The sequence below is a fragment of the Orbilia oligospora genome (genome assembly GCF_000225545.1).
Source record: "Orbilia oligospora ATCC 24927 unplaced genomic scaffold scaffold00215, whole genome shotgun sequence".
NCBI lineage: Eukaryota > Fungi > Ascomycota > Orbiliomycetes > Orbiliales > Orbiliaceae > Orbilia > Orbilia oligospora.
The window spans coordinates 790,450-814,197 of NW_011645772.1; the positions used below are offsets into that span (position 1 = coordinate 790,450).

General features: G+C 45.6%; 11 protein-coding genes across 11 annotated transcripts; 7 read left to right on the forward strand and 4 right to left on the reverse strand.

Annotated features, from left to right (window-relative positions):
• Window positions 1-27: 27 nt before the first annotated feature.
• Window positions 28-573, reverse strand: AOL_s00215g242 (uncharacterized protein; the record flags this gene model as incomplete). The annotated part of the gene is made up of 2 exons (XM_011129444.1): window positions 28-426; window positions 496-573. 2 exons carry the CDS (start codon window positions 571-573, stop codon window positions 28-30), a joined length of 477 nt encoding a protein of 158 aa, XP_011127746.1.
• A 2,773-nt stretch (window positions 574-3,346) lies between these two features.
• On the forward strand, window positions 3,347-3,748 carry AOL_s00215g243 (uncharacterized protein; the record flags this gene model as incomplete). The annotated part of the gene is made up of 2 exons (XM_011129445.1): window positions 3,347-3,411; window positions 3,484-3,748. The coding sequence occupies 2 exons, from the start codon at window positions 3,347-3,349 to the stop codon at window positions 3,746-3,748; spliced, it is 330 nt and encodes a 109-aa protein (XP_011127747.1).
• Window positions 3,749-4,405: 657 nt separating this feature from the next.
• On the forward strand, window positions 4,406-5,018 carry AOL_s00215g244 (uncharacterized protein; the record flags this gene model as incomplete). The annotated part of the gene is made up of 2 exons (XM_011129446.1): window positions 4,406-4,549; window positions 4,632-5,018. The coding sequence occupies 2 exons, from the start codon at window positions 4,406-4,408 to the stop codon at window positions 5,016-5,018; spliced, it is 531 nt and encodes a 176-aa protein (XP_011127748.1).
• A 963-nt stretch (window positions 5,019-5,981) lies between these two features.
• On the forward strand, window positions 5,982-6,710 carry AOL_s00215g245 (uncharacterized protein; the record flags this gene model as incomplete). Its single annotated transcript, XM_011129447.1, has 4 exons — window positions 5,982-5,993; window positions 6,057-6,083; window positions 6,144-6,198; window positions 6,271-6,710. 4 exons carry the CDS (start codon window positions 5,982-5,984, stop codon window positions 6,708-6,710), a joined length of 534 nt encoding a protein of 177 aa, XP_011127749.1.
• Window positions 6,711-6,903: 193 nt separating this feature from the next.
• On the reverse strand, window positions 6,904-7,613 carry AOL_s00215g246 (uncharacterized protein; the record flags this gene model as incomplete). The annotated part of the gene is made up of 2 exons (XM_011129448.1): window positions 6,904-7,209; window positions 7,293-7,613. The coding sequence occupies 2 exons, from the start codon at window positions 7,611-7,613 to the stop codon at window positions 6,904-6,906; spliced, it is 627 nt and encodes a 208-aa protein (XP_011127750.1).
• Window positions 7,614-8,326: 713 nt separating this feature from the next.
• On the forward strand, window positions 8,327-10,265 carry AOL_s00215g247 (uncharacterized protein; the record flags this gene model as incomplete). Its single annotated transcript, XM_011129449.1, has 9 exons — window positions 8,327-8,351; window positions 8,458-8,498; window positions 8,587-8,613; window positions 8,694-8,769; window positions 8,830-8,967; window positions 9,029-9,100; window positions 9,160-9,480; window positions 9,544-10,128; window positions 10,198-10,265. 9 exons carry the CDS (start codon window positions 8,327-8,329, stop codon window positions 10,263-10,265), a joined length of 1,353 nt encoding a protein of 450 aa, XP_011127751.1.
• A 2,164-nt stretch (window positions 10,266-12,429) lies between these two features.
• On the forward strand, window positions 12,430-13,976 carry AOL_s00215g248 (uncharacterized protein; the record flags this gene model as incomplete). The annotated part of the gene is made up of 3 exons (XM_011129450.1): window positions 12,430-12,582; window positions 12,694-13,491; window positions 13,569-13,976. 3 exons carry the CDS (start codon window positions 12,430-12,432, stop codon window positions 13,974-13,976), a joined length of 1,359 nt encoding a protein of 452 aa, XP_011127752.1.
• A 424-nt stretch (window positions 13,977-14,400) lies between these two features.
• Window positions 14,401-14,973, reverse strand: AOL_s00215g249 (uncharacterized protein; the record flags this gene model as incomplete). Its single annotated transcript, XM_011129451.1, has 1 exon — window positions 14,401-14,973. One exon carries the CDS (start codon window positions 14,971-14,973, stop codon window positions 14,401-14,403), a length of 573 nt encoding a protein of 190 aa, XP_011127753.1.
• Window positions 14,974-15,337: 364 nt separating this feature from the next.
• AOL_s00215g250 (uncharacterized protein) lies at window positions 15,338-17,191 on the forward strand (the record flags this gene model as incomplete). Its single annotated transcript, XM_011129452.1, has 1 exon — window positions 15,338-17,191. The coding sequence occupies one exon, from the start codon at window positions 15,338-15,340 to the stop codon at window positions 17,189-17,191; it is 1,854 nt and encodes a 617-aa protein (XP_011127754.1).
• Window positions 17,192-17,542: 351 nt separating this feature from the next.
• On the reverse strand, window positions 17,543-18,604 carry AOL_s00215g251 (uncharacterized protein; the record flags this gene model as incomplete). Its single annotated transcript, XM_011129453.1, has 2 exons — window positions 17,543-18,401; window positions 18,471-18,604. 2 exons carry the CDS (start codon window positions 18,602-18,604, stop codon window positions 17,543-17,545), a joined length of 993 nt encoding a protein of 330 aa, XP_011127755.1.
• Window positions 18,605-21,653: 3,049 nt separating this feature from the next.
• AOL_s00215g252 (uncharacterized protein) lies at window positions 21,654-23,418 on the forward strand (the record flags this gene model as incomplete). Its single annotated transcript, XM_011129454.1, has 4 exons — window positions 21,654-21,914; window positions 22,003-22,039; window positions 22,124-22,194; window positions 22,285-23,418. The coding sequence occupies 4 exons, from the start codon at window positions 21,654-21,656 to the stop codon at window positions 23,416-23,418; spliced, it is 1,503 nt and encodes a 500-aa protein (XP_011127756.1).
• Between the last annotated feature and the right edge of the window lie 330 nt (window positions 23,419-23,748).

A 23,748-nucleotide genomic window follows, 5' to 3' on the forward strand; every position in this document is an offset into this window, starting at 1 on the left:
CCATATCTCTTATTAAAAGTCATGTATTCACTCAAGCCAATTGTCCGACTCATCGCTCTCGTAAGCTCTCTTTTCAACCTTCACTACTCTCTTTTTCTTCTGTTTTTTACTTGGAGAAGAAAGAATTTGCTCTTCATCATCTTCGTCCAATCCATCTTCTCCAGTACCGTTAACACCAGACAACTCTGGCCCCGTAGCTGCATTGAGACTCTCCTTCGCCTTTTTACCTTTTGGCTTGGTAGGGAATGCTGCCTTTCGACCTCGCTTTTTTGAGGGTGAGATCTGAACAGGTTGGTTCTCGGTGTTCTCAGATTTAGTGTTTTCAACCTGGGACTCTGCCTTCAGAGCGTTCTTGATACCGTTGAAACGGCAGTATGCGCTATGAGCTGTAATGCCATGTTCTTGACCGACGGCTTCGTATTGGACCTGTAAATCTCATATAAGGCTTTTGATCGAACCAACAGAATAATTAATCAATAAAAATAGAAAGCTTACCACTTTCAAATCTGAGTGTTTAATTATTGAAAGGAGAAAGGCCCCACAGTTTTCAGTTTTGTATGCCCCTTTCACCATTTCGATAGTTTGTTTGACGGGTTGCCGTCGATGATTCCTTAGAAGAATAAGTCTGCGTAAGTTTGGCTTTGGGCTGGTATTGTGGCTTTTTGTCGATGTAAAGTGATGATGTGCACAAGTCATATGAAATCTTCTGAGCGTAAGGGTTTTGTTAGATTTATAATTTAGTCGAATGGAATCGAAAGTTACGCTGAAGGAAATCTTTCGAAGTTTCTAATTTATGCTCATGCTGTCTACCTCCAAAGAATGCAACATTTCTATGCGTTGTTGGAAGTCTCGAGGTCAGACGCACCGCCTCGCCGCCTAAAGCGATATCTCGACCAATTACACCAATCAGTGGGTTTATATCCATACCTAGTTAACTTCGGAGTCTTGAGGACATTGAGACCGAGCATAAATGACACGAAATGCTCGGGGACACCGGGGCCCGGGCTAAAGACTAGATGTTCCCGGAATTTCGAGATGCGCAATATCCCTAGTCCCTCGACCTGTATTCCGTTTTTCTTAGCCTCAAGACTATACCTAAATCAAAAAGGTAGCCTGCTGTGGGACCGTTTCTGTGAATCTAGCATTTAATTCACAATGCGTTAACGCCACATGTTATGATTCATAAGAACTTCGAATATTTTATCGATCATATGAGCACTTGCATCAAACCCTGTCTATCAAGGTTATCAAGTTAACGTTGTCGTCATAGCCTTAAGCCGAGAGTCTTGATCGCCGGATGCTTACAGGTCAGTAGTTTTATCAATCCTAATGGGCCCGTTTGCTTTGGAAAGATAACAATTGTAAATATGCCCGAAATTAGAACAACATGTTGTAAACTAAATGAGACCGTGATAGATCGATCGGCCGGTGCTGTCGGAGTGCCAAAAATCGAGTAAAAACCATGCCTGAAGATCAAGTTGTGAAGGCTCATGCAGCTTTACGGAGACTTGTACATGTCCGCATATTCAGACCAAATCCAGACTCACAATTCAATCGTCTCGATACCCTCCTTGCAGAAAGATCCTGGTTACGCCTATCAGTGTCCGGGTATCGAAATCGTGAGTGTCTCCGATAGGTTAGTAGATACAGGACCACGCACATGTACCTCGAATATTGCCTGACAATGTTATCATGTACAAGATCGATCGGTTTAGCTGGTCGAGGCTGAGAGTATCAGTGTTGTTGAATCGAATACCAACTTCAGGTATATAATAAACCAGAACCCGGAACAGGGATGTTGACATAGAAACAATTGTTTTTTTAAAAGAAGAAACTACAGCTATACAACAAAATACTAACTGCCTTCTAGCCTTCCGCAATGCAATGCAACGTAATGCATGACGAACGGATCCGAGCGGGCAAGGTTCTAGTCTCAGCTAATTGATGGGAAGCACAGACGGCACATATACTAGTTTCTTCTTAATATGCACATACGGCGGATGCATGTACATGTTCATCTGCAAGTGCGAACATTAGACGAACGGACCACGGCGTCGGAATATCACAGCCAACTTTCAGGATGGTGATAGACAGGTGGGGCAATTACGCAAATCCTGGTTGGAAGAGCTATACTAGACTGTCAAGAAAGTAACGGCTGTCACAAGGTCCCTTTAACTTTTCGGCATGGCGACATCTTCCCGTTAGCTGATTATTGCCCCTCCTCTATCTAATACCCCTCCTTTTGCCCCTCACTCGAGGTACCGTTGGTATACCTTGTTACAGATAGCCATATTCTCGTCGGCCCGCTCCTCGACTAGTAGAATCAATTAGCCTAGACCATCCCCACGCGCGGATCTCCAAAAAAATCCCTGGTATAAAAGTCCTCGTGATCAAGAAAGCGGGATAAAAAAAGTAAGAGCTAGAGTTTAAGGCGCTACGAGCCGTCCTTAGCTTCGTCTTTGACTCCCGTCGAGGTTCGGTGAGTTTATTTTCTTCTTTTCTTTTGAATACGGGTTTTTCGTTGAAGGAGAACGGCAAGCAAGTCGGGCATTTTGGAAAAGTGTCAGGGAGAGGGCTGTTTAGCGTGTTGAAAAGGTGAAAAATCCAACATTTCTTCGGGAGAGTGCAGCTGGTAGGGACATGGATTGGACAGGGTTCAGGGTCTTCACCATGTGATCAGTTGGCCTGGTTTCGGGGAGTGATCGGATTTCTGGGGTTGGTATAGATACTCGGGGTTCGGCGAGAGCTCGTGCCCTGGGGGGCAAAACTACAACAAACAACACCGTTGGCGGCGATTGATGCTGTGGAACTCAGTTAGTCGATTCTAATCATGTCGATGTGTCTACAAGTCGACTTCATCAGAAGAGAACCACCGAGATGGAAACGTAGGCTGCAGTATCAGCTCGTGCTAATGGGTTTAAAAGAAACTTTTGACTAGGGAAACATTGGCTCTGAACAGAAATTTGTCTATAAAAACCCCGTCGTCCTGCCTTCTAATCGTTTCAATTCGGTTCTACTTTATCCCCATCGACTTCTGTCATTCGAAATTCGAAGTTAGTAGCTCCTTGAGATATCTCGTACTATACTATACTATATTCCTTAAAACATCTTAGGCAAAACTGCCACGATTGAGCCCTTTAATTATCCACTCCTTGAGCCCTTCAAAAAGAGTTCATTGAACCTCGTCTCATTGTTCTATCACTTCGTGTCTCGAGATCAAGCTTTCAGGATTCAAAGGGTAACTGATAAACCATCTTTTGTGTTCAAGCTTAGGATTGAACATGGAATATGACACGGACAAATGAAAGAACTAACTAATGAGTTCTCTAAGATTATATCATTCAAAATGCCCCCAAGCATGAGCGAAGCTGAGACGGTCAAGTTTCTACTTCTTTGTCTCGATAAATGCGAGTAAGTTTTATGAGTCTAGGGTTTACAGATTATATATTCAAATACAATTCTGACGGTAATTTACAAATATAGTACCAAAGCTATGGACTGGGATCAAATTGCAGCGGCCTCTGGCTTGAACGGCCAAAAAGCTGCCTATAAGAAACTCTGGGACCTCAAAACCAGACTTAAGAAGAATATTGATGGGGGAAACTCTAGCACAGCCTCGCCCACAAAGGTTAAAAAGGCTCGTTCTACCAAGACATCCCCCAGGAAGAAGAGAAAGGTTGATTATTCAGAGGACCGAGACGAGGAAGAGATTCCTCACGCCCTCGAAGCACAGGTTCAGGACCTCTGATTCGGAGTTGTTTGGGAATGCCTATAGCTCGATTTACTAATTAAAATCGAGATAAATAACAAGTCTTCCTCGTTTTCTCTTTCATATTCTGCTTTATAACTACCAATCTCTCTTTTGGTGGAGATATAAAGGTTGGAGGTACCTGTATTGGATTTTTGGGGGATCCCCAACATTGTTTTATTGCCATTTTCATCATTTTCAGGTTTATGGAACCAACATGTAAGATCCCGAGATAGCCCCGGAACGATAGCCAATATTGCGATTGCAACTATGTAGATTCCAACAGAATCGACTTTCTTGGATCTACTTGATTCCCGTACCAATAAATGACCTTAGCCTGTAACTAGTTGATTCCACAGCATACTAGCATGCGTATTGGTAAGGGATCCCATGAACCCAGGCTCTAGAAGCTGAATATATAAAGGCCCTTCCAAAGACTACCAAAGATTTCCAAATCTATCCATTAGGCTTATTTTCCTGTCAAGTCAAATACTACTGCGCTCATCCCTGACAATCGTAACAAAACCATCTCTCCTCTGGTGAAATATTTCACATTAGTTTTATTTTCTACAGATCTAGGTCTCGAATCCATACTCTTTGTGCATTTGACACTACCCCCATATATCTTTCTTTTAAAAATCGAAAGTTTCGATCAAAATGGCACCTGTCAAGGCAACTACGACCACCCAATCCCCAGCTAGAGATAAAACCTGCGAATCATTTGCAAAGAAAGGAAAGAACGTCGAAGTCCTCATTACAGTTCTATTGAGTACTAAACGACCAGATGCTTTTGGTTTAGATGTAAATCCTCGCCTCTTATCAATAATCGCACCTTCTCTGGGAAGGAGAAAAGATTAAATACTAACGAATCCCCAATACACAGGCCTCGCAAGTCGACTGGGACCTCGTCGCCAAACGCTTGGGTCTCAAGAATGCAAAGGTTGCTTCAACTCGTTTCGGACAAGTCAAAAAGGAATTAATCGAATGTGCTGAGTCCATGAATCTTATGGATTCAGCTACGGGAGAAGCTAGCGGCGAGGGTGATTTCAAAGGTGAAGGGGGTGAAATTACTCCTCCTGAGACACCAGTGAAGGTTAAACCCAACCCGGGGCCTAAGAAAAGGAATCCCCCCAAGGGCAAAGTTGCCAAAGGAACCCCAAAAAGTAGCGGGGGCCGTGGAAGAAGAAGCAAAGCTGTGAAGGAGGAAGTTGAGCCAGTGGTCGAGCAGGGGGTTGAGAGTGGGGAAGAGAGTACCGATGTCTTAGAGTAGGCAAAAGTAAAAATTGGTAGTTTGAAGATCGGGCAGTGATCGCTAAGTAAAGGCTAGGAGTATAGCCAATTGATTTGAAGAGTGGAGCGGTTTTGGACATTTTAACAAGGATGCAATATCGGAAAATGATATCGTTGGCTGTCAATTTGTAATGTTGGAATTTAGTCTAGTTTGATGTTACACAAGATTTTGGTATTCTTCACGTTATGCATGTATTAGTGTTTTGGGGGGACTTTCGATAATGAGCCATATGATTAAACTTCAACCTTATGATAATAGTTAGTTCTGGAATTTTGGTAAAAATATCATTATTTACCATCTCTAAGGTACATATCCATGAAGGGCATGTGAAAAATTTTAAAATATGTACGTCAACTTCGCTGGCTACAGCTGGCTTGATGCCACAGGTACAGCATGCAGCATGATAAAGGTGATAAGCAAGAAGGCTCCCTAAACTAGTTTGAAGGCAGCATTATGATCTAAGGCAGATGTGAGTGTCCTCCAGGCCACTTATAATATTATCCCTAATCCCCAATTTTAGGCTACGGGCTCAGCTGTTAGGCATTGTTTGCTCTATGCCCCCATGACGATTGTCGATGCAGCCAACCGAGCAGAAGCTAGAAGAGGCCGCTGAAACCCCCATCTTTGGTGCACTAGGACAAAGGGACCAGGGTTGCTTTAAGCCCATCAGGAGAACCTAAAGCTAACTTGTCGATTCACATGAAAAGCAGTCCTGAAGTTTCCTCAAAAGCTGGGAGCTTTGAGGGAACAGCATCTCGGCCAGCACTAGTTATGAGGAGCACTTTATCAACATGATAATCTAGGAAGATAGCATTTGTGAACCCTTCTTCTCCCATTCTTTTCCGTATTTCTCCACAATCCCATATTTCCGTACCCCCTTATCTGAGGGAATTTTACTAGAATATACTACATTGGTTATATCCTTACAGTATCGGTGCAAAAATGGGAAAAGTTGTAAGTTTTTGACTTTCCGCCCAACATCGCTGTGTCTTTGAACCTGACCGCCCCCGGATATAGGTTTGGACCCCAGAGAACGATCGAAAGGTAATCATATATGCATAAGATAGAGATATGGCGTTGACAGTTGTTCTAATCAAATTTCAGCTGTTGATCCGTTTAATCGACAAATCTGCCAAATCATATAACAGCGAGGCTCTTTGTAAGCTCTTTGAAGGTAACCTGACTCCTTTAAAATACATAAAAATGTATTCATCTAATATAATATTAAAAGGGGCGACTCCTAAAGCCATCGAAGAAAGGATCGCCAAGCTCAAGCGTGAAGCAAAAGCCCTAGACTCAAGATGCGCTGTCCAACCTTCCGCTCCACACAAGCCAAAGGGCAACTACTATACTGCTCCACCGGTTCCGGGACACCCTTATGGATTCAAAAGAAATCTTGCCCAAACGCAGGGTGACGAAGACCAAGAGGGTGGGAAGCCAGCGGGTGGGAAGGGAACAAAGAAGGCGAAGACGGTAAAGAAGAAGCCACAGGATGCAAATGAGACTGGCGAGAAGCTAGATGGTGCAAATGCGAAATCCGAAGGCGACTATGCTGGAGATGATAACGACGATGACGACGACGATAAGCCATTGAGTGCTTCTATCAATCGTGGCATCAATGGGGTCCGAATTTCGGGGGAAGCCAAAACAGATGGTGCTGCTGCTGCCTAGTTGCTCAACTTATCGCTCGTAAGCTTTACCCGGACTAATGTGGAGATGGATCTGGGTGCTCGATTTATATGTCGAGCCTGAATTTGTTGAGGTTTGAGTCTGATTTCGAGGCGTTCCTTTTAATCCCTCGTACCGTGTATATCTAAGCATTGATACATATCGTTTAATGTCGATACTAGAGAATCCCAGAGCTTTACGCGACTTTATCTTTGAGGCCCTTTGTTGTAATGACATCCAACCATTGAACCACCTTGGACCCTGCGTACCAAGCTACCCCAGCCACTACGACAATGAAGAGTCCGACGTTGAGCAGAGAACGGGGTAGTACTCCTAGTAGAAATTCGTCGAGGATGATGTCAACCAGGACCGGTTCCGGCCTGTCCATGAGCGTGGCATTTGTGGTATAATAATCAGCAATTGCTGATATTTTGAGATAAACATCGGAATTATATTTATGATCGTGTGGCGAGTGGACACTCAACCAGAAGTCAGACGGAGTCTGTTGTTTTTTACAGCATAAATCAGCCCCTTGCGCAATAAATAAAGATATAATTTGGGATGTAGTAATATATGAGAACGTACTGTTGCTGCCCAGCAGATTCGGACCTCATATCGAGCACCCGGTTTCAAGCCCTTCAAGTGAACCCAAGAGTCGATACCGTGAGGCGCAGATTCGGATGGAAATTCCCGTGGAAGTTCAGTCCGTAGAAGCAGTTTTTCTGGCGATTCCGCTGGTGATAGCAAGCCAATCACATTGAATTTGGATCCGTCGATCACACTTTCCAAAGCACTATTAGGAGAATCGGGAACGGAGAATATGATTTTCTCTGTATTCGCATTGGCTGAAGGTGTCCAGAGAAGCAACCATGCGAACAAAAGGAAGAACGCGTCGAGGCCAACCATCGTATGTTTAGGTACATGTACTTCAGTAAGTACGTGATAGCTGTATCGATTTGATCCGAACGATATGATACGCTTGGTTCACAGCGGAACTCCGGGTGGCATTGAACCGAGCGACAAATACCCCTAGCGACTTGCCTAAGTAGCTACCTATCTCTCATGCACATGCAAGCAGCTAGTTCTCCGTAACTGCAGTCCGTATCGTTCGTTTGTTTGCTGGCCACGCTAGTTAGAGTGAGTACATGGAGTCTAAGCTGCAGGGTCCCCTGTGTTTGGGGGGACACGTCCAATCAGAACGTAAACAGCACCCGCAGTAAAAAAAATTTGCTTGCTGGTGCCACGCCGACGGCCAGAAAAGCGAGAGGTACTTGGCCCGTTAAGGTAGCTTGTATGTGATTGGAGGTACCTGCTCGTGGAGTCGTTAGTAAACAATCAGGGTGGTTAATAATGTGCTGGACAGCACAGTATGGCCAGAGACAGGTGTGTGGTTTGGTGTGGTGGTGGGTGCTCTCCACTTCAAGCTAGCTCCCTCTCAACTCAGGTCACCCCTTCCCGAGCCAAATTTCAACTATTTCTTCTCTCCTGTCCACACCCTCATCCCATCTCATCCCCAACCCATCTACCTCCCTTCATATCGTTTCTCGTTCTTATACCCTCGAAAAGTGTCCCTTTTGTAACGACCGTTTTGTTTTCTTCTTAACGAAATATAATTCATCATGCGTGAAGTCGTTTCTATCAACGGTATGTCTGTTGTTCTCCCCTCCTATCCTTATCGTGGTTCCTTTTGTGCCCAATTGCCTCCCGTCCCCGACGAAGCTCGAGTGCTGACAAATTCTTTGATGTATAGTCGGTCAGGCTGGTTGCCAGATCGCCAACTCCTGTTGGGAGGTAAGACCGTGATGGAAGAATGAATAGGAGCATATAGCTTCGAGTCTGCTTCATCCCATGCTAATGATATATCCCTCTCCGCCTATAGCTTTACTGCTTGGAGCACGGTATCCAGGTAAGCCGACTCTCTGACGCGTCTCGTGACTTGAAAAACATCTCTTGAGCTTTTGATGGGACTAACAATGCTTCGTATAGCCCGATGGTTACCTGACCGCTGCTCAGAAAGAAGGCCCTCGTGATCATGGATTCAGCACTTTCTTCACTGAAACTGGTATGTCCTCACCATTCTTAGCTAGCATGAAACATAGCTCCTAACAAGTAACACGTATAGGTGCCGGAAAGTATGTTCCAAGGACTATTTACGTCGACCTCGAGCCAAATGTCGTCGACGAAGTTCGTACCGGTCCCTACCGATCCCTGTTCCACCCTGAACAGATGATCACTGGAAAGGAGGATGCTAGCAACAACTGTACGAACCTCACTATGCACAATGTAGAAGTGAATATGCGTATTAACTAGCGTGATTTCAGATGCTCGTGGCCACTACACCGTCGGAAAGGAGCTCGTTGACACAGTTCTCGACAGAGTCCGCAGGGTTGCTGGTATGTCTCAGATATTCCTAAACATGACAAAGGTCGCTTACTAATCTACCATACCTTAGATAACTGCGACGGCCTCCAAGGTTTCTTGGTCTTCCACTCCTTCGGTGGAGGTACTGGTTCCGGTTTTGGCGCCTTGCTCATGGAGCGTCTCTCCGTTGACTACGGAAAGAAGTGCAAGCTCGAATTCTCTGTTTACCCTGCTCCACAGAACGCTTCTTCTGTTGTTGAGCCATACAACTCCATCTTGACCACCCACACCACCCTCGAACACTCCGACTGCAGCTTCATGGTCGACAATGAGGCCATCTATGACATCTGCAGAAAGAGCTTGGGTATCCAGAGACCCAACTTCGAGAACCTGAACAGATTGATCGCTCAGGGTGAGAATTAAATATGATATCATAGTGTCACAATACCCCTTTATACTAACATCTTTTTTTTAGTCGTTTCTTCTATCACTGCTTCTCTCCGATTCGACGGTTCCCTCAATGTCGATCTCAACGAGTTCCAGACCAACCTTGTCCCATACCCCCGTATCCACTTCCCTCTCGTCGCCTACTCGCCAGTTATCTCCGCCTCCAAGGCACAGCACGAGGCCAACAGCGTCAACGAGATCACCGCCGCTTGCTTCGAACCTGCTAACCAGATGGTTAAGTGCGACCCAAGAAACGGAAAGTATATGGCCACCTGTTTGTTGTACCGTGGAGACGTCGTCACAAAGGACGTCCACGCTGCCGTCGCCAACGTCAAGACCAAGAGGACCATCCAGTTCGTCGACTGGTGCCCTACTGGTTTCAAGATTGGTATCTGCAACGAGCCACCACAATTGGTTCCCAACGGCGATCTCGCCAAGGTCGAGCGTGCCGTGTGCATGTTGAGCAACACCACCGCCATTTCTGAGGCCTGGGGCGCTCTCAGCCACAAGTTCGATCTTATGTACTCAAAGCGTGCCTTCGTCCACTGGTACGTTGGTGAGGGTATGGAGGAAGGTGAATTCTCCGAGGCCCGTGAGGATCTTGCTGCTTTGGGTAAGTGATTTCTCCCCCATCTATACCATATAATTTATGATATGGCTGCTGACAAGATTGATATTATAGAACGTGATTATGAAGAAGTTGCCAGCGATAGCGTTGGTAATGATGATGGTGAAGAGGCAGAGTATTAAACGAATCGCATTGGGTTTTTGTTCACAATAGTCACTGCGTTTTGAAATGAAAATACACGACTGACGTTAGCTTACCCGTCGCTGATATCATAAACTCATCCCGTGTGTATTTGTCGGTATCCATTAGCCCTCCTTCTTTTCTGTTTCTTTTGTTCTTTTGCACCTGACACTTGGGAATTCCTAAAAAAAAGAAAAAGAAATGGGAGAACTTGAATTGGTAATGCATCTGTAAAATGCAAAGGAAATCCCATCCCTTTTGCCGTTCATAGAGACTTTTTTTTAACGTTCTTTTCTTCTTCCTTTCCTCAAAAGATATCCCCTAGTGTTTTTTCAAAAAAGAAAAGAGGCAGCTCACCACCTTTTTTATATATGGTTTCTTCCCTTCCATTCCCTTCCCTATATTTAATAAGCCGAGAACTGGAGAAGTCTTTTGATTCATGTTAATAAATTGTTTTAATGAAGCGGTCGTTGAGAAGTACCCCATTGGCATCATTACTGTAGAATTCAAAGCCACCAACCTACTAAGTAGGTCCTATAATATTATGAAAACCAGGCCAAAGACGCATGTGCAGCGCATTGCCTAGTATACTGAGACAGGATTTTAGATTGATATCATCTAGAAGCTATCTATATACAGTTTGTGCGAGATTAGGTCAGGTACCATCAGATGGAATTGGCTAGCGCTTCTCTTATGATCTCACATGCGGTCGCGCGTCGTCATGCATGCGGCTGGAATGAAGAAGAGGGGTGAATTTTCCATCAAGCCATTGGAATGTCCATTCCCTCCCCGTTGAACCCATGCATGTGGTTTCAGAAAAGCTTGTTTTTTGCAAGATACTCAAAAGTACATATTTGGTGCCTAGGTCCGTATAGAAGTGCTTATGTAGCACAAAGAAGGTCTCCGCTTATTGTAAGTCTCTCGATGTGTAATCCAAAAACGAAGTGTACACATGCGTATCACGAAGCGAGGTTTCGAAGGGTCTACGCTGCGGGCATAGGACCTTACGAGGCAGAATTCAATCTTTCTTCTTTATGGCAGTGGAGACAGATGTGATTGTTTTTCAGCTGGACAGGGTTCCGAAAGATCGAATGAATTTCAGATCTTTTACCTTGTCAGTTTAAGATATATAATCTGCCCGGACATTTATTAGTAATTATGTCGAGCCACAGCGCTGTGCAGTTTGAAACGCTCTGTTGATTTTGAAGCTTCATGTTGACTTAACAGCCACAAACAATATCCGTCGGAAAGCCCAGGACAAGGCGATTTTCGGCAGTACATCGTGTACTAATCCGTCGACGATATCCCGAATTTCGTTGACAAGAGTGGCTTGACTACCTTGCTGTAGCACCAGTATAAATCTTTGTTGGGTGGTTGTGGACGGGTAAGCTATCGAGGCGCAGCAACTTCATGAGTTTTTTGCTTAATTGGTACGTTCAAGTCAAGTTGGTATGCTCCCGTCACAAAGCAAAAGTCTTTTCAATTGAGGTGTTTGTTCCAGCCGCACTTGCATTTTTCTTTGCCTTCTAGTTCGTTAGCTCTTTGGCCCCTTTGACCTCGGTGCATAATGATTGGGGTATTCGATTGCCCAGATGAGACTGGTGCAGGCGTCTAGTAAATTAATATGATGGGTGGGAGTCGGACCCTGAGAATCAAGTCCCGCCATGCAGACCCAGACTGATGCCAGAATTAACTGCCAACAGCAATACATGTACCGTCCATGTACGACTCCGTGAGAACTAAAGGTGGAGAATTGCCGCAAGTTAATGGATGATTGTTGTACCAATGGGTAGACTACCTTGCCCTACCTTGCCATGGGTCCCAGACTGGCGCGGTGGGCAGTGCAGAAGAAGCTCATTGCATCGAGGTGCCTGGCATTTCAGTTGTGTAGTGGTCGTGGTAACAGGAGAGCAGTAGTAGCGGTAGCAGTAGCAGAAGTGGCCTGGTATTAACAGCAGCCCCTCCTTTTTAACTAACAAGCTTTACTTTATTTATATTCCCTCGTTCCCTTTCCATTCCATCGTACCATCTAATTCCTCCCTTCTCTGAATCGTCTTTGTTCGAACCCTCCGTCTTCAATCCATCCAAAGTCATCATCAATCTAGAATCATTCTTCGTTAGTCAAGTGTTTAATAGTTACCGAAGGCCTGAGCATCAGCAATTGCAATGGCAGACGCTTCTACAGCCACCCAACCCCAGGCTCAACAGCAGCAGCAGCAACAGCAACAGCAACAGCCGATACAGCAAGGGCTAACTAGTGCTTCCCCCGCGCAAGCAGTCGGTCCTACACAAGCTCCTCCTCCTCTTCCTGAGGGATGGGTACGTCTTCTCCTCGTGATTTTTGTTCCTGATTTAGTTGTCTGCCTATCGAGGAATTTTCCAATATTAAAACCACGCTGCTAACCATATATGTGACCCATTTATATATAGATCGCTCAATGGGATCCAAATAACCAGCGCTACTACTTCGTCCAGCCGTCTACCGGCACCACCCAGTGGGACGTCCCACAGGGTTCTCCTATCACTAGCTTCAGCGGAAACACAACCGCTACAAGTCCTCACCCCACCGGAACCCCTCAGCAGCAAACCCCGCAGGCTACCTCGCCTGGCCAACAACAGCCAACCCAGTACTTCGACCCCAACGCTACTCCTCAAAACCAATACAACCCTCAGAGTTATACTCCACAAACCCAAGGAACTCCTACTTACGATCCTAATGCTGCTCCTGCTTACGATCCTAATGCTAATCCACAGCAGTATACCCCTGGTCCTCAAGACCAGACTGCTCGTGCCGGTGGCCTTGGAGGTGCATTCAACCTTGCTAGCGGTCTTCTAGGTAGCGGCGGGAAGAACAAGCAGAGTCACGGATCCAGTGGTGGTGGACTTGGTCAAGTTGCCAATCTTGCCGGAAGCCTCCTTGGTGGTGGAAAGAATAAGCAGAGCGGTCACGGATCGAGCGGTGGTGGTGGTGGAGGCGCCTTTGGCCAAGTTGCCAGCCTTGCTGGTGGTCTTTTGGGCGGTGGAAAGAATAAACAGAACCACGGATCTTCCGGTGGCCATGGCAGTGGCCATGGCAGTGGCGGTGGTTTGATGGGTATGGCTTCTGGGTTCTTGGGTGGACATGGAAGCCAGTCCGCCCATAGCCAGCAGGCCGGTATTGCACAGCAGTATGGACATCAAGGACAGTCGACTTATCAAGGACATGCTACATATGGTGGTCAAAACCCGGTATGTATTACTCATAAGGGCTCAAGAAATAGTTCAAGTATTTCGAGGAGTCGCTAATAGAATTCGTCAAATATTAGGTATACCAACCACCAGGCGCTCAAAACTATGGTCAGTATGGTGCTCCAAGCCCACAAGGTGGACCACAGGGCCAGTATTCCGCTCCACCTCAACAACAATATGGCAGTGCTCCACCCCAGCAGCAATACGGCGCGCCCCAGACTTACCAGGCCCCAGGCCAGCAGCAGTACGGTGCTCCCCCTCCACAGCAAGGATACCAAATCCCTGGTCAACAGCAATATGGTGCTCCATCTCCACACGGTGGCCCATCCCCACACGGTGGTCAACATGGTGGTCCATCTCCATATGGTGGGCCGCAGGGTGGACCGTCGCCACAATACCAAGCGCCTGGAGGCTACGCTCCACCCGGACCTCAGGGCCAGCAAGGCTTTGGAGGTGTCCCCCCTGGAGGATATGGGCCTCACTAAATAAAAAAATAAAAAAGAAAAGCTGTGAGGTACTGTGGTTAGGATAATGGATATTTTGGTTGATAAGGATGTTTTCTTCTTCTTTTCTAATCGTTCTTAATGATTACCACGAGCTTTACGGTTTCCTTTGTTAAGTATTGCTTAGTGTTGCTCCTGATTCTTGAAATCCTCTTTTCTTTCTTCCGTTCTAATTTCCTTTGGCGGTACTTTATTCGGGACATTTTTGACAAGAAGCGACAGAGCTTGAAATTTTGATTTTATCTGATTCCTCTCACCGTTTTGAGTGATATTACATGTGCGCATGAGATGACTTTTTGATGATTAATATGTACAGACTCTAGATTACAATATATACACAATGTGAACACTCGCCTTCTCCTATCATAACGCCATACCCGTAATTACAGAAGTTCGTTTCCAGTGTCTATATATCTCTTTCGTGAGGTTCCTTTTCTCTGGTATCTCCAAAGGTTCCCATGAATTGTCCTTCCAGAGGCTCTGTTCTTACTTTCCAAACATCCTCTGAACTCGGCCCCCTCTTGTATTTTTCTGCCTCCTTCTCTTTGTGATATTTGACAATCATTTCTTTCTTTGTATTTGGTCCGTACATCTTTGTTCTCATGCAGAACCAAAAGTCTGCTGACTTATCCTCGCATTGACGGTAGGTGCCATGGCGGTACAAGTTCTTGAACTGGCCACCCAGAGAGTAGCAGAAGTAAAGTTCATCGAAGGCTTCACGGCAGGACATGGTAGTTGGATATAATGTATCCTGGAAGTTGTTTTGTGGAACAGCCTCCTTGCGAGAGGGGTCTTCATCGTGGAGAGTTTTGAGAAGAGCAGAGAATTCTTCCTCGGCTACATCGTCGCGGGATCTGGGTGTATTCTGTTGGACGGCAGGTGTATCATTGGGAGATTGGTGGGAAGCTGCTGCTGCTGCTGCTTCGATTGGAGCCGATGAGTCCTTTGCGGCGGTCGGTTGGCGGGTCCAGAAGCCCATCTTGAGGTATGCTGTTGCGCGACAGCTATCGAGATAGTTCTGGTATGGGTCTGTTTGAAGTTGAATTTGATATGCCTCGGCGATAAGACGACATAGCTGTTGATAGGTGTGTTATCTCCGGTGCCTGGATTTTGGCGTCTTGGCATGCGTTGCGGATCCTTGTTAGCCGAGCGGGCTTGCGTTGCGCGTGTCGCATTGATGTCAAGTTGCTGCTGCTGGACTTGGACAGGCGACCTGCTCCATCTTCTTTATCCTTCACTCGCTCGCTTTCATCACCAACCTCAGAGCTCGACATAATTGTCTACTATCGTCTTTCAGCTTCACGATATATACCTAAACGCTTGCCTCCTAGGTGATATCCGCTATGCCAGCTGCGAGACGTACCCGTAGTTCGGCTCACACTAGTAACCTGGCTCCGACGAAGCGGGCAAGAAAGTCCGCCACCTCGAGCTCGAGTACAAGTACAAAGGCTTTCACAACACCACGACAGGCAAAATACCCACCATGGGCCACCTTGCCATACCATGTCCTCGTTCCTATCCTCAAATTTGCTGCTACGAACTCGCAGAACAATTCGATCCCAATTGACCATGCATGGCTCGCCAACGCTGCTCGTACCTGCAAAGCCTTTGCAGACCCCGCCAACGATCTCCTTTACCATACACCTCCTATGACTCCCATCTCCCGGCTTCGCAAATTTTTCGATGCTCTGAAAGCAAATCCATTACTTTCGAGGAAGGTTCGGAGAATTGAGTCACATTCTGCGGAGATCTGTGATACCAAGCTTCTCAAGTTTGGATTGCAGGATATCGTCCAACTGTCCACGCACGTTACAGGCGTTTGCGTTTCTTCGGGTCCTTGGAGCCCTGAGCTCCTTTACGCTTCGGGGCGGAAGCCAGATATGGACCCGGGCGTTCTTACGGCGTTACAGAACAATGGCACTAGGTTGCAAGACTGGACATGGGATGGTGAGCTCTGTTGGGCTATTGCGGCCCAGTATGACACTCGTGATGAATCTCCTAAGAAGAAGACGAGAACTCAGAGGGGCTTTGGGTGGTTGCATGCCGTCCATAAGGATGTCGAGCCTTTCAAATCATTGAAGGCTCTTACGATCACGGGATTTGATACCCCGACGCCCCTCGAGTATTACCGCGACGACGAGGAAGAGGGCGAGGTTGAGGCACAAATTGCCACTATTGCTAGCTCTCTGGGGCATTTGAAATACCTCAAGGATCTGGCCTTGAAGGACTGTACATTCGTCAACGCATACTTCCTAAGCCAGCTTGCTGGCGTTCACGAACTCAAGCGCCTTGTTTTGGAAGATCTAAAGAATATTAACACTATCGATCTTCAGAGTTTCCTGCAACTGAGTGGGAAACATCTTGAAGAGCTTGAGGTCATTCACTGCCCAGGCATCTATGCCGGATTTCTGAGCATCCTAGACACCGCCACGCCCAGCCTTAAGAGGCTTCTCTACGAGGATGTCCCCGGGGTTCTGAGTCATGAAGAGCTTGAGCTACTCGAAATACCAATGCCGAGGTGGCCGCAAACTCTTGAGAGTTTGATTATGCGAGGCCTGGGTAATTGGACTGCCGCTGATTGTGAAAGAGTTTTAGAAGGAATGGCTGATACCGCTAGAAATGGGGGTTTCATGGCGTTAAGGGAAATTGATATTTGGTGCATCCTCCCTGAGTTGAGCTGGAGAGATCGTGCTGCGAGTAGGAGGAGATGGGGCGATGAGTTCGCTATGGCGTTCTTGGATCGCCGTGGGAATGCCTGGAAGGAATTTGTTGCGAAGAAAAAGAGTGAGGGGCATAAGGTCAAATGGGACCCCAACGTTACCGTTGGGCTTTGTGAAAGAGTTTTGTTTCGCTTGGATGATTCAAGACCTACGGGGAATCAACTCAGGGAGGCCGATTTCTTGGATCTGTCTGAGAGTCGGCCGACGAAGAGGAGCCCGAAAAAGGCTGCAGCTGTTCCAAAGAGAGCTTCTCCGAAGAAGAAAGGGAAACAGGCCGCAGCACTTAAGGAGGCATCGCCGAGCAGGTCCAATCCTAAGAAAAGAAGGGGAACGCAGAAGTCGCAAACTTTTGTCGTTGGGTCTAAGAGGGCGAGATATAATAGTGATGAGGATTCAGACTTCAAGGTCGATAGGCTGGCCTATGAAGATGAAGATGGGAATGATTCAAGTTGGTCTGTGGATGACATGGAAAACTAGCGATAGCACCCTTTCTCCCGGTTTGAGTTTTTTTTTTTTAATAACGGAATTTGATACCCTCGGCGGGCTACGGCGTTATCCTTTTATGGCGGCTGGGATCTATATTTATTGACGGATGGATGGAATACGGGAATATGGGATTATCATGGCGTTTCAGTTTATTCCTACAAAGGACGAGTTTATTCTTACAGATTATGGGCACGGAAGAGTCTAGTTTATGATGAACAAGAAGTACATAACAATGATACTAGTAATACATATTCCACCGAACTCCCTAGGTGTAAATAGAATTCAACTCGCCAAAGCTGGACTTTCATAGATAGTACAATATGCGATACCATATAGAGACTTTTAATCGTCGTCCTGGAACAAATCTTTCAACCCAGCCTGCAACTCCTCCCAGTCCTTTCCTCCACCGCCTCCGATGCGGTGCTTGTCGAGCCGTAGGGCCTTCTTCTTGATCTCCCTGCCGACCTTTTGTGCGCTTCTGACGTTGAATTTCTGGGCCCTCCTGTTTCGGTATTCCGCTCTTAGAACGTTGGGAGAAACGTACTCCTTGTTTTCGTATATGATGGGTCCGCCGAATGATCCTTCTTGGATGATGATTGGGGTCAAGACCAGTCTGGGTCCGATTTCTAGTAAACTGATCTCTGTTTCGGAGCGTCCAGTCTTCTTGCCCTTCTTCTTCCTCTCATCGGCTTCTTCCTCGTCTCCCTCAGCACCATTCTCCTTAGCATCCTTCTTCCCCAATTCTGCCTCACAGATCTGGTAACACCTAATCCACACCTTCCCGTCCACGACGGTAAAGCTCATAACATGGTCCACAAACGGTTTGCTCTTCCTCGCACCCTTAGGCACGCCAAAAGTCTGAAACATCAATTCCTTCACAACCATCAAATAGGGCTTACTCTCAAAAGTTTTATCAAAGCTCAAAAGAGGTCTACTGCCCTTCAAGCAGTTTCCGGAAAAGTGTAATTCCTCCATGGTGTGAAGATTCTGGACGTGGAATTTTATGGTAGGACCGTTGGGAGGTTTTGACATCCACATGTATAGATCTTCGCGCTTACGGGCTTCGAAGAAGAGGATGTTGTTGCAGTTGTAGAGGTCTGCTAGTTCGTTCAGTTGGAAGAGTTTTGATTTTGTGTCGAATTTTGAGTCTTTGCGACAGTGCGGGAGGAGGGCGGTTAGGTCCTGGAGGAGGTGACGTTGGCTGTATTTTTATTTTTATTAGTTATTTCCATTGACGTTTAATTGTAGATTGAGAGGATATGAGTATTACCGGTATGTTACACCTCGTGAGGAGAGGATGAGCACCCTTTGACGAAATTTCTTGTCGGGACCTGTGGAGTCTGTAGATTCTTCTTTGGACTTTGCAGAACGGGCGTCCGTGACGGATTTTAGGACGGCCGACATTTTGGAGGAGATTATATGGGCTACCAAAATATCGCGAATCTGTAGATTGAGTAGATGCGACCTGGATTGGGGGTTTATTACCAGGGTGTTAGTGGGGAGGTCTGTAGATGGTGATGGTGGTGATACCGATGAAGCTTTTTTTTTTTTTTTAAAGCTGGCTGGGAAAGGTTAAAAGAAATTTTGTCGCAGCGACAGAGGTTGACCTTTACGCGAGGGAAGTATGTGGCAGGGATCAGGGATCAACCTGCTGGTGGCAGCGATTGTGTTGCCTCGGTTCCTTAGCTACTGGGCAGCAGCTCAGTCTCAACGGTAGCTTAACTTAGAGCCAGAAGACAGACACATTCGACCTGATAACTCGGTATGGTATGTCGAGGAGCTCACATGGCTATCTGGTGGGAAGCAATGTTGTATTTTAATTGTATATGTTATAATACCATTAGGAGGTATCTTTAGCTCTTAAAAGTACCTCTGCAAGTGCGCGCACAATGCATCAGAATTCAACTCCACAGACTTCAAAGGCATGCGCAGTGAAAATGCTGTATTTTCTATGTTGATAGTGGCAAAAAGTTATCAAAATCTCAATTCACTATTCGGTCCTCTCTTTAAAGATCTATATAAAATCTACCGTATACAAATGTCGTTTTGTAGCTGGCAGGGGAGTGTAGCAGAGATATTTGTGGGTGAGGATATGCCATGTTTCAAAGCAACTCGTCAAGTGCATTATGGTCCCTCGTAAGAAGTAATTTAGGAAGATCTGATCACAATCGTGGGATTGTATGTATTATGAAATGCTGACATTGAGATATATCGTTGCGCATTACTGCCTATACGGTGCTGACTCGTCATTATTAATGTTATTGCGATTCCACTATACACCTATGGATTATCTATGAAGAAGATTATATTAAATGTTTTTATTGCGACCGTTAATTTAATCATTACCATCATGTGGCCTGTGCATCTCCATGCTCCCTATGAACCGAGATTATTAAATTGACGTTAATGTTATATTTTAATCTGGGACTACGATCAATTACTATGTAAGGCAGTTGCGTCGGGTAAATTTAGTGAAGTAAGATTGATCTTTGACGGAAGTAGTATCCCAGCTATATCTTTGATCGCAGAGCCTCGTGGCTTTTTCTACGGGTAAATATAGAATGCAATTTCGCACTTTCGTACTATGAAAACCCTCGTTAATTTAGAAGAACCAGGTGATTGGGTCTGCGAACTAGTGCAGGGCTCGATAGCTGGTTATGGCATATCAATGTCAACATGGAGACTTCTCGCTGTTTATTCTATCGGATGGTCATATGACCATGCATGACTGTCGACATGTCTGCGATATATTTTAACTAATATTTGATATAATCGATTGGCTGTAGAAGAAATATCGACAGACTGATAGCATCAATATCTCGTATATCCTCGTTTGAGATGATATCGAGGCAAATCTATATCTAAGAGGGTTACTAGCAACCTTCGAATTCAGTACCCACCATGATACCAATACTCGGGCCGGAAAGCTATCAGTCAGAGCAGCGCTACCGGTTAACGGTCTCCACAGACAGACGTCAAGGCAAAGCTGACCTTTGCAGCACCATGTAAGTGTCTTTCAAGGCGGCCATTCGGTTTCACCGACGCATTAGTCACTGTGTACTATGTATGGTGTCCAAGTATTTATCTTTCCACATGGGAATTAATAGTTTGTTGTGTGCGATTTCCGTTCCTGAGACCGTGCGCGCGCTATCGACCCACTTGCAAATGCCGCCTGTTCAAATGCCGATGGCATCGGGCGGAGGCGAATATTCGATTTGGTTCTACAAAAGAAATTCGAAACGGCTGACTGAACTGAACTAGTACTGGACTGGTGGATTGCGGCACATGGAAGTCGGGGAGGTTTGCGACAAAAGACGAACAAAATGATATTGTCATTTCATTACCTCTGCCGTTTTCATGCTCGATCGATACCATTCTCCTTATGTTGCCACATCCACTCTCGAATCGATGCTGCCTTATCAATATCAAGAAACCGATCGTACATGTGCTTGGCGTGGACTTAGAGAAGTCATTGAAACAAATATCTCTGGCACTTTGAGACACTTTCCACCGTCTGGTCGGGCCCACATGCAAGCCTTCGATTGTGCACTGTCTATCTTTTAATCTTTCCTCGCCGGAACATTTGGATCAGAAATTACTAGGATGCCATATTTGGTCGACTGCTCCGAATTCACCACGTTTCGCACCATGATCCCAGCCGGAAACGCTTTCACCGACTACCCAAAACCCACTTTTTGCATGAAGGAGTGTGGTTGATCTGGCTCAGCTTGTCACCTGAATTTATTGAGCCATGGATCTGGTCGTCTCGAAGTGATTTTCGCTTTACGATTTTTGTTGGTGCTACAGGGACTAACCATACTTCCACCTCCTCGCGGAGACATAATTGGTTTAGATCGCCCCACTAGCACACACGCTCAGTCCTGCCCTCTCCTCATGCATGATCATGGGCAATTCGAATTCCCAGGCAGAGGGATCAGTGCCCACTTTCCTGACGATGGAAAGAAAATCGGACATTTGATACAAAACCTGATATGTCCCCTCCGATAATGGGAATGGTTGGAAAATATGGGTTCCTTTCCTCTTTCTCATTCCTTTTTTATAATTATAATTTTATATTCGCCTACTCTTAGTTTCGTTGGAACTTGGTGGTTGCGACCCAAGTGAGGCTCTTAGCGACACATCTTTGATATTCTCGACATTGCTGGATTGCCCCCCCAATTTCTATATATATACCGAATCCGCGGCGTTCAACTTTAAAGATGTGCTAGGAAGGAATGAAATCTGGAGGAAGGGGTGGAGGGATTGCTTTTTTTTTTTTTCACGATATATATCTGAAAGAAGACGGGCTCAACGAAATATAATCGACAATACCAGGATCGAATCATACATAATATACGAAATACATGAAGGGAATAATAGACGAGGTCGAGTTAATATCAACATATAGCACCACTAGTTCCTGCCCTCAATAGCGACTGGGTTCGTTTTCAATATGGGCGGTCCGCCACATCCTCAGACGCCCGAAGATCGGGCAGCTCTTCTACCGATATTGTCACTGTTCAACAAATTTCCTAAGGATTTTGAGTTCCCGCTGGAAGTTGATCCACAATATGTTCCACCGATCAACTCTTTTTATTGTTTGGTGGCCGGGCTGGTTATGTGTACTATTACGACAATAGTTGTGTGTTTGAGGTTATGGATTAGGAGCAGAGGCGTTTTTGGGATGGATGATTGGGTTATGATTGCGGCGTTTGTATGTCTAACCCATAACTGAAGCTGTTTAGAGACTGCATATGTATGGGAAGAGGGTTTTGCTGACTTGTGAGCGTTTTGGGGGATAGTTATCTTATTGTGGTTTTAATGTTGTTAATTTGGTTGGTAAGTCTGAGTAACATTCTGGATGAATTATGTATATGTCCGAAGTACTTGGGTATCGATGCTAATTTGTAACTCGCGGTATAGCTGGTTTGGGCACTGGCTTGGGATACCATATCTACGACCTTTCGCTGACAGATATTCATAATTATTTGATAGTAAGTTACCAGCTCCAACAAATGTATCTTGTATTGTACACCTCGAGGTGACTTTATAGTATCTCTGGCAGTCCTAATCTTCATTATTAGATGCAATTTCTTCACGTCATATTCTGGTTTTGCGCTCTACATCTATGCAGATGTTCTATCCTCCACCTCTTCTTACGACTAGCACATCTTCAATCCGAAGGTCAAAAGCTATATCTTCGAACGGTTTTAGGGCTATCTTATGCATTCCTGTTCGCCTGCGTAATAGTCCAGATCTTCGAATGCGGCACGTCAGTTTCGAGAACCTTTGACTTGGAGCATAAATACGACGGAACTTGTATCGGTTCCCACTCGACAGCTGTCTACGGAGGTCTAATAGCAGGCCATATGGCTCTCGACGCGCTTACGATTTTCCCTCCTCTCTTTATCCTTGCAAGACTACCCCTCGCACCGGGCAAGAAATTCAACCTTATATCCCTTCTAATACTTGGTATCTTCACTATGATATTTAGCGCCATTCGTCTTTTTGTCTTCTACCAGATCATGGTAGACTCCTACGATTTAACATGGAATGCTACTGCTGTCGCCTTCTGGGGGATCCTTGAAAGTTCTTTGGCTGCTATAATCGCCTGTCTTCCAGCACTAAACCAAGTTATGCTTCAGGTCTTAAGAAGAGTATACAATCATAGCCCACGTGGGAATTACAGCACCCGATCACGAAAGGGCACAGCAAGGTCCTCCAGATTGGGTATCAGCATCTTTGAACGAAATCACATCTACAAGGGACCCGCTAAATTCGTAAGCTACTCCGCAGACGCAACAGTTTCTGGTGGAGGAACAATTATCATGCCGGACTACGTGGAGTTAAACTCCCAGATAGGGGAAGGGAGGAGGTCAAGAGGTGGGACCAGCACACTTGGTGATGTCGATCCATTGGATACCACAGCACGACCTCTCAGATCTTTGGAACAGACAAGATCGAAGAACGAGTCTTTGACGGATATTACGGTTGAAAGAAGTTTTTATGTGATTGAAGAAAGAGCATCGGATTTGGAGTTACGGGAGGCTCAGGAGCTGGAGAGCAGGAACCAGTCGGCGGTTAGTTTGACGAAACCGTCGAAGGTTGCGAGGTTTTTTGATAGGAGGAGACCATCTTCGCCTACAATACCTTTGGCGGCGAGGGAAGCTGCTGCGGCGATAGCGGCAGCGAACGCGAGGAAGAATAGTATTGTGTAAATGAGTCGTAGTTTTTTTGGGTTTCTTGTAACGTTTGGAGTTTTTATAGCGCAATTTTGTTTGTTCTTTGCATGTTTATGGCGTTTCTGGCATGCTTTTTCATTACCACAACGGTGCAGGTGCATTTGCTTGTCATCATATTACTATCGCATGTTTTGGGATTTTTATTTTTATTTTGTCTCGTACCCGGTTTTCTATTGTTATTTTACTATTTTTATTCAAATGAGGAGGTATATACCTTTCTTTTTTGTTTCTTGTCCAGAACACCTGGAATTCGAAGTCTAATATCACCTTCATGCTTCAATCTCAAGCTAAAACGAAAGCATTCAA